Source organism: Sturnus vulgaris, chromosome Z (assembly GCF_052056855.1).
Source record: "Sturnus vulgaris isolate bStuVul1 chromosome Z, bStuVul1.hap1, whole genome shotgun sequence".
Classification (NCBI taxonomy): Eukaryota; Metazoa; Chordata; class Aves; order Passeriformes; family Sturnidae; genus Sturnus; species Sturnus vulgaris.
This window is the reverse complement of record NC_142283.1, coordinates 72,060,437-72,075,041: the sequence shown is the minus strand read 5'-3', so window position 1 is coordinate 72,075,041 and position 14,605 is coordinate 72,060,437. Positions and strand designations below refer to the sequence as shown.

The 14,605-nt window shown below is 43.3% G+C and overlaps 1 protein-coding gene across 1 annotated transcript in view; it reads right to left on the bottom strand.

Annotated features, from left to right (window-relative positions):
* Positions 1-14,605, bottom strand: part of PDZD2 (PDZ domain containing 2) — a 137,900-nt gene that overhangs the window by 4,630 nt on the left and 118,665 nt on the right. Inside the window, exons 19-23 of the mRNA XM_088156056.1 lie at positions 9,361-12,934; positions 8,625-8,742; positions 5,489-5,590; positions 2,914-3,184; positions 810-944 (exon numbers count right to left, since the gene is read on the bottom strand). Of these exons, the coding sequence (XP_088012182.1) occupies positions 810-944; positions 2,914-3,184; positions 5,489-5,590; positions 8,625-8,742; positions 9,361-12,934 (4,200 nt within the window). The remainder of the gene's footprint in view (positions 1-809; positions 945-2,913; positions 3,185-5,488; positions 5,591-8,624; positions 8,743-9,360; positions 12,935-14,605) is intronic.

Sequence of the window (14,605 nt, the reverse complement as noted above, 5' to 3'; positions counted from 1 at the left end):
GGGAAAAAGACTGTATATAAGGATGTGAATGAATGAGCTCAAAAATTAAACATGCCCTTTACCCTAAAAAGCACCTTCTAAAGAGGGGAAACATACATACAAACTGAGAAGCAATTCAGTAAATACCTGTTTGATTTTTTTATCTTGATGAGAGAATAAATCACTGAAAAATAATTCTGTAGAAATGCTGTGCACATGTAGTTCCATCAAGAGCTTCAGCTGCCCTCAAGGCCTTATTTTTCACAAAACTGACCCATAACATATGGTTGTCACAGCATAGTTCTGGGACTTGTTTTCTTTCTATGTATGGTTCATATAAGTTTAACTACCTGCTGACAAACAAAGCACCCACAACTGGCAGTTTCTGAATACAAATATCCCATATTCTTAGCAAAACCTATTATTAACATTTTAAAAGGAAAAAAAAAAAAAAGGTAAAATTCATAATTGGGCATAATGCAGAGTGGTGCTTCAGTACCACACTGATTATATGCACTATGCGTTTCTTAGAAAAGAGAACTGGATAAGGTATGAATGTCTCAGACCACTATATAGATGATTGCTGCTGTAGTCTAATGTCTAGACTAGGGGACAGACCCATACTTAGTAAAGCAGATTCCTCCACATTTACTAGTAGATGCAATCCCTAACCATTCCCAGGACCACTTTGGCCTAGTAAGTGGTAATAAATGAGAGCCACAAAACCCACCTTTCCTTCAAAAAAAGGGCTGAGTACAGTAATTGAAATGTCTGTACAAGGCACAGAGAAAAGGAAAACTGGGACAACATCCACTGCATGCATGTAGTACCTTTAAATATCCTTTTTACAAGCAAAGGCTTATCTCCAGCAATGGAAGCTTTTCCACCATCGAGACTGAATCCCAAACCAGCAGAGGTTTTCAATAATTCAACGCAGATTACATCATTCATGTCCAGGTTTGGATCTGCAATTGAACATACACAGCATCTTGTTATGCAGGTAACAATAAATTGCAAGTTGTGTTTGGTTGGTTTTTCCTTTTGCTGCAGTGACAGGACAATTCAGAGTTCAGTTACTCAGACTAGGACATGCCACCAAGTTTCTCAGAAGTGAATGTATTCTACTGTAGCTCTAAATGCATTCTATTGCAGCCCTAAACGTATTCTATTGCAGCTGTAGATGGGAGACAGCACAAAATGCACTTATACACAAGGACATTTTCATTTTACATATTCAACAAAAAACCCTGCCAAGGCATCTCTTTTTGGGCAAAATTACAGCTAGCAAATTTAGGAAATACTCTAAACATCAACATCAAAAATATTTTTGTAATAAAAATTAAAACAATGTGGAGTGGAGAGCATTTATTTTTCTTTCATTTGCTCCCTTCGCTTATTCAATGAACCACATCTTTTTAAGTAACATGAATGAATGAAATGTTTCATTAAGTAAACATGTATCATTCTCTTAAACAAAAATCTGTTATCACTTACTCGGGTGAAAAATTGTGTCTGGTCTCCTATATATGCATTTAAGTATAATTAACTGTAGTTGTACCATGCCTCCTACATGGCAGATATTTCTGAAGTACAATATTGCTGTAGCTGACTTAAAACATGATTTTGCTTAGGAGGAAATAAATCTGCAGTTTTGCAAAACAGGATCTTCTTTGCCTTGTGTGAATGTAATAATTATGCAGTCTGTGTTATCACAAATTACTGCTATTGTTATCTTAGACAATTTTAAACGTTATCTACAACATCTGGAGATGTCCTTTGCCTGGAAGGGTAGAAAGATATTTGGAATAACCCAACACTATTTTGTTTATGAGATAATGTTGCCCTCTAGTGCCTGGACTCAGCAGATATTCTGCATTTGTCAGGGTGCAGGATGAAGGGAGTTTAGGGCAGAGAGGGATTCCGAAGTAATTACATAGATTATATCCATGGGAGCAATTCCAGAAAGGCTGATCCATTAATTAACAGAGTGCCTTTTTTTTTTTTAAGAGCTGTGCTACAAAGTCGTATCATAAAACCCAGTAAGCATAAAACAAAATAAATTGCTACAGAAAAAAAACCCCTGTGAGAACAGTAATGATTACAGCCAACTGATTAAAAATAAGTGAGTGGCAGCTCCATGTTCTGTTTTCGGAGTGGACAGAGCTGAGTGCCTGGTGTTGCCCTGGAAGGCAGGGCAAGCTCCTGATCATCCCTGTTCCCAAGCAGCACCATCCAGATAGATGCTGAAGGGGCTTGGGTCTTAAATCTCAAAAAAAACTTCAGAGGTCTCTTCCTAACACCCCAGGTGCACCCTTTACACCAAAATTTTGTCTTGCTCCCGAACAGAAACCTAAATATTCCACTAATACATTTCCACTTAAACCATTTGTCCCTACTTTCCTATGGGATGGTCGACTTCAATAGGCTTCCATTTAATGCAATATAAAAATATTTTTTTCTATGTTTCTAGTAGAAATGGTATGAAATCTGCTTTTACAAAGAACAAGTTCAGTCCCTATGCTTAAAAAACTGAAGGGCATAGGGTTTTGTTTGAGCTTTTAAAACTTTTTAAAAATTATTTCTGGTTGTTTTCTTTCTTGCATTGACTACTGTTATTACTTAAAAGGAGTTTATCCTGGATTGGAAGAACATGAAGAACCACTTACTTAAATAGAAATTTGATTTGGCCCTAAATTAGGTCTTCTAAGTTTGCGCCTAGTTACAATAATAAAAAAAAAAAAAATCAAACCAAACAACCAAACCCAAAACTGTATTTAGGTTCCAAAGAGAACAAATAAAATTTAAAGGTAATTTCATTTTCTCCCTTCAATCACATAAGGCACAGACAATTTTAATCTAAAACACATGGACATTTTTCCCTTCAGTCTGCTCTGCAAAGGAATCCTTCCAACTGTTTTTGGACAAAGATCATACCTGCTCCTATTTCCATGGAAACATCCTTTCCAGACCCTACACATTTTCTGCCAGTAGCTGATATCTCAAGTCTGGAGGAATTGTTTGTTTTGTCTTTTTCCTTCTGGATGACAATGACTGCATATTTGTACAGCCTTGCGTGATGAAGAGTATTCAGGACATCCCCATGGACTGAGCTTGCCAGAGATTTGCCATTGATTGACAGAACAAGATCTCCTCGCTGGATAGTCCCTTCTTGAGATGCCACTCCCTTTGAAAATACTCTGTGGACCTGCAAGAAAGATTTTAACATGGATGTTTTTACCTCATGATCACACACAGCATAGAATGCTGTTTAGGCCAAGCTGAACAGAGACACTCTACCAAAATTTACAGCCAGTGCCCACTGCCTGGATATCAAGCACACAGCATTTGCTCCAGTGAACACCCTCAAAGTGGCTAGACAGAGCTGCATCTGGGGATGAGGGAGTTCAGAGGAAAAGATGCTGTTATTGCACGGTCATTTCTAACCAAAGAACACCAAAACCAAGGGAATGTAATATCACAAATCACTTATGCTTTCACTTGACTCCTCAGAGGCCTCCAATTAATGTACTTCAAGCGACACAGAGGTTAAATCCACGTCCATGCCATAGCAATCACCAACAACTGTGGTGTGCAGCACCCACTCCCCCAGTTCCCACTGACTGGGACATGCATCCTGTGCTGCTTTCAAATGCACATTTCTAAACATCTGTGCACAGAAAGGCTCTGACTTACTGCAGCTGTACAAGTATTTAATTGTTTGCTTCAATCTGGCTGATCAAATATCATGCTAATAGATGGAAAAGGATGATTTAGCAGCTTGAAATGCATTTTTCTAGAGAAAAAATACTCTATTCAGGGTGGATTAAACTTTGAGAAAACTTCCAGCAAGTTTAGATGTGTGTCACTTACAAAAAAGAACTGAGCAAAAGACTCAAGACCCAGTATTTAAGGACTTGCCTATTAGGCACTCTAATTTTAGCAGCCAGAATATGGTTTCCCATGGAGACAGCATTTGGTCTGCCAAGCAAATGTTCAAGGCAGCAGATCTGTGGACACAATTCTGCATGGCATTATCTTTAGGAATTTATCCTAATACCCAGACTAGCAGCAAGGCATCAGAAACCTTTTGGCTCCTGTTCCATCTCATTGTAGGGCCATGCTGAGATGGGCACCTGCTACAACCCCACAGATCCAATGAGACATATTCCCAGCCAGTCTAAGCAGGCATTCAAAGCTGGAATACTAGATGTAGGCATGGAAATGCAAGTGGAATACAGGGATCCTGCCCAAAAAGTCTGCTCCCCTCCCTCAGTTGCTCACCTGCTCACTGCCTTGAAGCTCACTAGGCATTTCCATTTCTGCACCCAACTGTGGATATAATAGCCCACCTAAGCAGTTCAGCAACCCTAAATCTAGCTGGGACCCAGAATCCCAGTAGGTCAGGAACATTAATAAGACACCTTTACACACTGAACAAAAAGCATCAGGAAAGAGCAGGAACTGACACTCCTTTGGTCTCGTGGCTAACAGAATTCAGGAAAAATAGTTTCATCAGTTCCTCAGTCTGAAAGAGCTCAAGATCTTATTTTTTGGTAGAATCACAGTCTCTAGGTAAGGAACTCTGTAAGGAACTCTCTGGGTTGGAACACTGTTGAGCCTTCCTCTTGTTCAGAGCTGCTACTGTTTTTGGACCAGAGATAGGGAACAACTTCTACAGTGAGAGAAGTAGAGGCCTGAACTCTAGACTTTGACGATATTCTAACTTAATGATAGTTTAATAAAAAATACATTTATTTATAAAACCCAGAAGATTCCTGCAAGGGCTTCTGCAGGCCCCAAAAACTGAGGACATGACTTTCTTCTAACCTCAGCATTTAATGGATCTCCTTCTTTCAGGGCAGAATGTAAATGCATATTTTGTGTTAAAGAAACCATCACACAGGACACCAGTTTCCTTGGATTTTTCTGTCTCACTGCTCCGTTTTTGAACAGTCACTTTTTACACACCATTATCTTAATAGGACACTCTCTTTGATTCAGAATACTGCTTAAGAGTAAAAAAAACCCTAACCAGACAACAACCTTCATTTACTGACTACCCATAGGTCTTACTAACTCAAAACAAACTTGTAATGTGAAATCCATAATGTTTGCTGAGGTCTGCAACATCAGTCCCAGGATTTGAAAAATCCTTCAAAAACTTTGCTGCACAGAGTTTCCTTTCAAGCGTTGGAAATGAAAGTCTCCCCTAAAAGGCTGTGTGCACTGCAGCTGCATGCAGAATTTTATTTACATGCAGAGGATTTAGATCTAGCCCATCCCATCCAGTAAAGGATTTTTGAAGCCTGAATGCATAATTGTTATCCATCTCCAATAATAAAAATTACATTTCCCAGACACTCTGATTTCAGTAGCAGATGGTAAGCTGGTGCTTCTGAGAGACACTGTGAATGACTTGCAGTGAGTCTTGATAAACGAGCACTTGATCTAATCACCTGCCTACTTTAGAGTTAACTTTGTAGAAAAATGACTAGCAGCCATCACTTACTGTGACTGATTTCTGTTCCAAGTCTATTCCTCCAGCAACACTAAATCCCAGGCCAGCTCCTTCTTCTTTGTGCAAGACTACAAAGTATGTGTCTTCTTTGCTCTAGCAGAAAAATGGAGGTGCACAGGAAGGGGAAGAAGAAACACAAAACCAAAGATTAGGACCAAGTAACCATATAAATGAAAAAATTCCCAGTATCCACAGATTATGGCAGGTGAAAAGAGGCAACTCAGGGAATTAAAACTGAGATATTAAATGCATTTCACTTCATGTTACAGAATGAAGCAGCCATCTAGGAGAAATCGGGTGACAAGAAAGGTTTCTTCAGTCAGTTCAAGGCTAGAAAACAAAGTCGAAATTAGGGTAATGAAATGGCATTAAATCTTGGGCTGCCTAATTTTTACAGGCTGTAGTCAGTTTTGCATTGTTCAACATTTGCAGTCAAAATTCAATATTCCCATACACCTTTCTGGAGCAAGCACTGTACTCTTCAGGGAATTACTAACACTTCTGTTATACAATTTCTTCTTCCTCAAAGAGCAACATAGATGTAATGCAGGGTAGTTGCATCAACTTCTTCTCAGCAGGGCTGGACAATCCTGCAAGGGGAAGTGGTCACTTTACTGAAGCTTGGGAAGGTCAGATGGCACAGCAGAAAAACTGTTCCACTTGGGAGATGAAAGTAAGGAGCCTTTTAGTGACCTAAAAGGACTAAGCTGTGCTGTTGTAGAAATGGGAGCATCCTGCACAGGAAAAGGATTGGTGCAGGTTTGCATCCCACAAATCTGACACAGTCACAGAGACTACATTTTGTGGTGTAAGGGGACCTGCAGAAAGGAATTCGGTGGAGCAGGCACAGAGTACCTATCTATGGGGAGAACATCAGATGTGGGGAGTAGAAAGCAGGTTTCTCAGCTTTTCCCCAGGATCCCATCTAACACCAGCTATTTCCAGAAACTGCCAATATTACAAATAACAGCAAATCATTAGTAACTAATCTCTTAATCTATTTAGCATTAAATGATATATTTAGTTCACTAAACTCAAGATATTAACTCAGCATTTGTCTTTTGTTTCAGACAAATGGGAGTACACAGATTATTAGACTTTGTGGTGAAACAACAGTCAAATTCTTGGTCTCACTGCATGTTTCTCTGCCAAACAGTGTCTATGGATGCTTTCCTACACTAAAGGCATCCCTGCAATATACAGAGGCAATGTCAGAAACTGGTGTCACCCTGCTCCACATCACTGACCCATCAGCACTCAAGGAGAGAGGGGCAGTGAGGGCAGAACAGTGTTTTGTAAATGCTAAGACCTGGCTCACCTGTACTCAAGGGAGAATAGCTTTACGTCCGGCTAGAAATAATAAAATCAGTTCAGTAACTAGACTAGCCCCTTTCCACGCAATAGAAACATACATGTATCTTTGTCTGTTAAGTACTATAGCAATCTTTTTCTCCAAGAGATCAGGCTCTTTCCAACCCTTGATATCTCAATTTAATTTGCTTACACTGGTGAAGGAAGGAAAAATCTCAGAAGTTCAGATGTTAAAAGAGTTATGCAAGGATCATATGTGTTGGGCCAGTCAACAACATAGTCTGGATACTGACTTCTCATTCCCAAGGTGCATTCCCTCCCTCCTCAGCCCTTAAAGCTGCTCTTTGCCAGCACACATAATATTGGGCAGAGACCCGGCTGTGGATGCTTACTGCTTTACTTGGACACACGAAGGACACACCAGGTCTTCAATAATCACCTTTGTTTAGACTGCTAGCCAAAGATACCAATCATAGAGACCTAAATAAAATGCCCATTTTAAAATTAATATTAGTAGCATTTATTAAATGCTAGCAGTAAATTCAGCACTGCTTAGAGCAAAGGACGGTGACAAATTCTTTCCAGAAAAGCTCTCAGTCCAAATCAGGCAGTCCGGCTCATTTTTCAGCAACTAGATAATTATGAAGAACTGTTCTATTGTACATTCAAAATCCACCATTTGAATAGCATAAAATTTTCCAGAGTATGTGCCACACTGGGCTTAAATATGGATAAGAAACTATGCAGACAAGGAGTGCATTCCAAAAAGCATTCAGCTTTATAAATATTTGAGCTCTCAGGCTTTGAAAAGTGGCATAAATAAATAATCTCTTCAAGACCACATGCAAAATACTTTAGAGAACACTTAATTACCTCTGTCCAGTTGTGCAAACCCTAATTTTATCAGTAAACTGAGCTAGCCCTCTTGGCTCACCATGCTTTTGAGACTTGCATGCTTTAGCTATGCTGTCCCCTGGAAGGAGATAAAGCTGGATATTTTGGGGAGGTCCTTTTCCCCCCAGCCTGTTCTATGTTTGAAATTGCAATCTTCGTGAACAAAAATCAAGAACACTCTAGATGCAGCTCAGCCAGCAGTTATGCAGACCAGATGGCAGTTTCCCTTCCAGCACTGTCATTATTTTATCAACTTCTGTTCTGATTTAAAAAGGATGTGGACGTATCCCACAAACAGAAACACCAAAAGCAGGGAAGTAATGTTCTGGCAGGCATTTCACTTTGGAAGCCTTCTTTATGCACCTAGATAGTGAAGCAGGTTATCTTGGTGCAAAAACCAGCTTCCACAGAAGAGAACAAAAAGGTCACAGGAGTTCTTATAAACCCTTCAGCAGTCGCATTCTGGTGTTCAAGCTTCAGTATCTAACAAAATAAATTCAATTTCTGTGATTGCAGCTTCCAGCAAAAGACATCAGGCACAAAGAGGAGCAGAGCTTCCCCTGCACAGTGGGGAAACTGAGTCTGACCCAGATGGCTGGTGGAAAGCTAAATTCTGGTGTGCAGATACTGAGGAACCCAGATGGAGGAGTACTTTTCTACTTAAAATAGGTCTATTTATTGTGACTCACAATTGCTTTTGAACTTCCTACACAAAAAGTCATTCAAAACTATCACAGGTTTATAGGAGGCATTTAAAAGTCAGCATTAGTAAAATTAACATCAACTGCAGTTGATAGTAATAGCCTGTCATGGGACTACTACTACAGGAGGAGCCTTGAAACAGTTTGGAAAAGATTTTATCTACCCTTAAGAAAACCCTCAAAAATCCACCAATAACCCAGTTTTATCTTGTGGTTTTTACCTTTACTTGTGCTTTAACTTCTTGGAGCATAGCAGCAACATCACATTTTGGTACTACCACTGACAATACAGATTGCAGTTTTTGCTGGTCCAGGCTTGAGATGAGCAGCTGATCCAAGCTAAAATAAACATAAAAAGACAGAAGAGCTCTGTATTTCTCAACTTTGTAGAGGTACATTTCACATATACATTGTAGATTGTATTAGGATAAATGACAAAGAAGGAATCTTGAAAACTGGTAAGAAATGGTGTATGCTGGGAGAATAGGAAGGGGCAGAAATTATTTATGAATAACTTGGAAAGTCAGTCCCTGTTTTGTTCCCCTCATCCTTCCCTAATGGTTTTAGCAACAGACATTAACAGGAGACAGCTACATCTGAAGACTGCTTCTGGCAGGACAACAAGCTCGTTTGTCACCACAGGCTGTGCTGGCAGCTAGTGCTGTGCAGCCTCCTCTCCACCACTACTGCTGCGCTGTAACATGGCCAAAAACTGACCAAAACCAGCTAGAGGGACCACAGAAAAGGAGCCCAGCCATTCCACGACAAAATGTTTAATGCTGTACTGAAACCAAGACACAGCAGCATAGCAGCTCCAGGTCATGAATGGCACCCCCAGACTGTGAGGGGACAGCAGGCTGGGGCCACAGCTGAGACATGCTATGGGGCAGATGTGCGGCACAGCGGAACGTTTGCCTTGGGTAGGGATGAAACAGTAACAGCAAAGCTGACACCAACCTGATAGACCAGCTGTTTCCCCCGTTCAGGGAGCTGCCATGGGGCATGTCATCATCCGAGGCAGAGCCCGGTGTCCCTGAGCCGCTGTCCCGGGGGCTGCAGGCTCCCGTTCCCACCGCACCCAGCTCCGCGGGGCTGCAGCGGGCTGGTGGGGCCGCCCCGCTCTGGGCAGCCGTGCCGAGGGCTCTGCGGGGCGTGATTTCCAGCTCTGTCTTGAAGCAGACGGGCTGCGGGGGCTCCGAGAAGCCCTCTCCACACAGCTTGTCCAGATCGGGCATACTGAGGGCTCTCAGCTCCCGCAGCCTGGAGCGCGACAGCGGCGGCCGCCCCAGGCCCCGGCTGCGGCGTACCTGCGAGGCCGAGGTGGGAAAGGTGGCCACGTCTGCCCCAGCGCCATCCTCCTCGCTCCTCTGAGGCTTTCCATCCCCTTTGCCACCCTCGGTCACACACACGGGCTCTGTGCCAAGGGGAGATTTGGCCACGGCGTTGGCTGGGCTGGGGCTGCCACCGTAGGAGCTCAAGCTGCGCCGCAGTGCCCACGGTGCCTCAGCGGAGCTGGATGTGGTGGCCAACCCACCACAGGACCTCCTGGCAAGGGGCAACCTTGCAGCCGAGCATATATCAATGGCCTTCACAATGGGCCGGTCAAAATTTGCCAGGTTTTCAAAGGATTTGATCCTCTGTTTGACAGAGAAGGATGAAATCGGCTCATGTGGCCAGTTCAGCTCATAGTAATAGTAATTCCTCCTGAAGCTTCTCAGTTTATCAGCAGTGGGGTAGCTGATGTCACTGGCTGAGGGGGACGTGTCATGGACCTTCTGGACACTTTTGGAGGAGTACGCCTGCTCCTTTCCACCCTGGCTGTTAGGCAGATTCAGGTGAACCATCTTTAACATCCCTGTTGCTGCCTGCGGGTATTTCTCCTCTGCAGTTTGGCCCTGGGGGCCTTGCACAGGGCGAACCTCCGTAACATGGCAGTCCTCCCTCGAGTGACCTGATAACTGGGACGGCATTGAGTAGGTCCTTGTCACAGGTTTTGACAAGCCACAGAGACGTCTGTCTCCAGCAGTATCTCCTCTTGAGAAATACTGCATGGTCCCCATCTCCTCAGCCAGCCGAGGCACTTCTGCGTTCACCTCTTCTGTTTTCTCCAGCAATGGCAGCCGCAAAAACGATGCTGGTGAGGATGAGGCAGAGGAGGAGGAGGAAGGGGATGATGAGGAGGAAAGTTTCACCTCAATGAAAGTGCGTTGGATTTCCTGCCCTTCCAGCTGCTCCTGCTGAACTGAGGGGGACCCCAATGAAGAAGAGCAGGCTCCAGCAGACATTCCTACATTTTGCAAATCTAATTGCCTGAGGTCATCTGCACTATAGATGCTTTTAATTGTGTTCAGGTCTCTTCCAGGGTTATCAGTTCTCCCTTTCACATATTCAACTTTTGGTATCCCCTGAGAAGGTGAAGTGACTAGGGACTCACTGTCTCTGGCTCTGAAATCATCCGCCTTAGCACCCTTACCCTGACACACCATAGCCTGCATGGAAACTTGCTTCTCTTTTGGCTTTCCCCATGACAGCTCCCCACAGCCACATTTAATTTCACCACTTGTGGTTGGACTGCTGCTGCCATTCAGGAGAGGCAGAAGTGAATCTTCAGAAATTACCAGAGATGCTTTATTTTCTAGCTCTGATTTCAGAGTCTTTGAGGCTGCTGAAATGCTCTTTCCAGGATCTGAGTTTGTAGGTGAATTACGGGACAATGGTGTTTTCTTTCCCAGGAGTTTGGGGGACAGTTGTGGAGAAACAGAAGCCCTTTTCTGATCAGCCCCATTGACTTTGGTAGAAGTAATGCCAGAAGACTCTGAATTTGTCTTTGCTTTGCTTTTAATGGTGAACCCTTTTAACTTTGGTCCTGCTTTAGATTTCTGATTATTTAAAAGGGTGTCCATTATACTTTTTTGTGCCATTGCCTTAGACTCCTGACAGGATTTTTTCTGTGAGGATGGGCTGTGCGGTACTGCAGCTCCTTTGCAGTGATTTGTGCCTGAGCTTTGGACTTTTCCATTTGAGGTCCTTCCTGAAGTCACAGAGTTAATTTTCTCATTTTTTCCTGGCAATTCATGAGTTGCATTAGCCTTTGGATCTTTAGATCTAGTGGGAAAGGGTGACCTGAGTGATATCCCTCTTGTTGACGATGCATTCACATGATTGCTGTCTGTTTTAGACAAGGTGGACAAACTGTTGGTTTCTTTCTTCACCAAGCAATAATTAACAGCATGATTACAGTCATCAACAGCCATTTCACTTTCAGATTTGCATCTCTGCTCATCATGACATCCTTCTTTCTCAAACAAGCTGTTCTCCAAGACATTGACATTTCTAGCAGAGCAAAAGCTTGTCTTTTTGCAGTGCAGAGACCCTTTTTCTTCATTGGATTCACAGCATTTCTTGTGTTCATTACTGTTCCTCAAATCCATCTGCTCTTCTGTACGTAAGGCACCATTGTTACTGAAAGAGTAAACCTCAGGGATACTGGCTGAATTCTTTAGGATGTCTTCTTCTGGCAGGAGAACTGAGGGAGGAGAACACAAGGATGCAGAGGACACATCTGGACACTGTGAAGAACATTGACTGGGACCACAATGATCTTCCAAACCTAGCTTGTTGATGCTTGTCTCCAGTGACCCACACATTGCACAGCCCTCATTTGGCAAAACTTTGCCACAGTAAGACAAGGATGAGCTTGTTCCAGAGGTAAGATGCTGCTCCTGTGTGGGCTTCTGCGACTCATCGTTCATGCAACAAATCTCAATTTGCTCCTCATCTGATTCTGTTACAGTAGAGCCTGCAGGGGCATTAGCAGCAGCACGTTGCCCAAGCAACACCTCACTAGCACTGTCAAAGGCTTCTGGGACAGACTCTGTGTCCGAGTGAGAATCCTCCGCCGCCCCATACATCGACTTTGGAAACGGGTCACTTCTCTTACCTTCCAGAGAGTTTGCTGCAGGCAATTCATCCTCATTTAAACTGCTAAAATTCCTAGAATAGTTATTTAAAGAGTTTTTATTCACAGTAAAAAGTTTGCCTGTGTTAATAGAGTCCAACACAGACAGCCCCAAAACCCCTTGTGCATTAGCTCCACAATTCACAGTTTTTTCCAGCGGCTCCTCCTTGGGTGCTCGTGGCTCAGACCCGGGGCAGCCTTCGTCAGTGCCACAGCAGCACATGGTGGTGTACTCGTCTCGGAGGGGGCTTTCAGCGCGGGATGGGGTGCGCGGGGCCCGGCTCTCGGGGGCGCCCATCTGGCTGAGCAGGTCATCGATGTCAGTGACAGGGATGGCCGTGCAGTCCTCCTCACGGCTGCCCTTTGGGGTACCCCTGTGCACGTCCCTGCTCGCGGCATCAGGCGGCAGTGTTGCTCTCTGCACGGCACAGCCCCCGACAGCAGCTTGCAGACCTGCTCTTTCTTGCTTCCCAGAACTCTGTTCTTCCTCTGCTGTGAGGATGCTGTTGACATTGGCCTGATTTTGAGTGTCTACCCCAGGAGACAGGATGAGGTTTGTAAATCTGCTGACAGCTGCATCACAATTACAAAAAAAAAAAAAAGCAAGCAAAATCCTGTCAAATATAAGAAGTGATATAGAAAACACCAGGTTTTATTACAGAAATAGACACCCACATAGACTACATGTTTTCATTTTGATCTGCACTCCTCCTCTTCTGTAATGATGTTTACAACAACTCAAATTAATCATAACCATGTGTATTTGAGTAGTGCACAGAAGGGAGCAATCACTTATCCAAGGTGAGTAGTCATGATCTGTTTAACTCTCATCTTTGAAATTGCAGCAGTCAAGCAGCCAACTACCAAAGTGTCAGCATGCAGTAAGTCACGCTGAGCAGCACTGCTTCTCATCACTTGTTTGATCTCTGACGTCTCCAATAGAGACTCCAGGGAGCACAGAAAGCCCTGACATAGCAAAGGTATGACCAGATAACAGAGCGACAGTCTATGCATAAATAACTTGGCTCTGACCCCTCAGCACTTCTGCAGGTGTTCAATGTGACACGCATGGGTGACGTTATGCACACATTAAGCACATGGGCTTTACTGCATTTCTGGCACAAACCTCTCCTGGCTTTCAGTACATGTTTAACCCACTCCTGGGCAGCACACCGAGCTGCCTGTCACTGCTGACACATTCCTGCACACCCATTTCTCCACATGTTCAGTTTCCAGCACTTCATCCTACGCACCAGATTCCACCTCTCTACACTGCTTCTGAGACATGCATCCCCATTCAAACTGCCTTCCAGAGGCCACCTACTATGACATGGGGCCCAGAAAGTGTATGGAGAAGGAGAGGTTATTCACAGTGTCAGAATCCTTTCCTGCTCATTCAAGGCTGCCTGCACATCTCTGTACTTCTTACACAAACCTGCAGAATTATCCATATCACTCAACTTATGTATTCATGTTAAGAAGTGCTGATTCCTCCTGGAGTCAACAAGGGAAAAACACCTCAGGAGGGCAATCTGAAGCAGCCAGGTTAAAAGCTGAAGTATTCCCCTGCTTCAGCATGGTGGATCATATGCTGAAGAGACCACCATTTTTGCCAGTAGGATAGAACAAGGGGAAGGGTGAAGTGCCATACAAAGTACTGCCAGTGTGTTCTTACCCCAGTGCTATTAGTTTGAAAAGCCACAGCAAGGAAACAAGAACAAGATCCTGCCTAGCTTGGAATTCCTTAAAGAACAACTGGGAAGTCAAGCATCTGGAAGCACTTTAGGTTCGCAGGTATTAATAAGTGCACAAAGAAGATCATAAGCTAGAACAAAGCAAAATATTATGTTCTTCCTGAATTTGAAAAGAAATGTTTTTCTTTTTCAAACACTAATTTCCACACCACATAATTTGTACAGTCTGTAGGGATTCATATATTGCTGTAGCAGCACAAGTCAGCCATGAGCAGAAAGTAAGAAGGTATCAAGTATTTAAACTCATACGAGAAAACTCTTTGTAATGAAACATGCAAGTAAAAATTTTTATAATATTTTAGTTTTCTGTTTCATCTTCCTGCACTTTAGAGAATTCTGACAAATAAAAGGAAGGAAGGGAGGAAGGAAGGGAGGAAGGAAGGGAGGAAGGAAGGGAGGAAGGAAGGGAGGAAGGAAGGGAGGAAGGAAGGGAGAAAGAAAGGGAGAAAGAAAGGGAGAAAGAAAGGGAGGAAGGAAGGGAGGAAGGAAG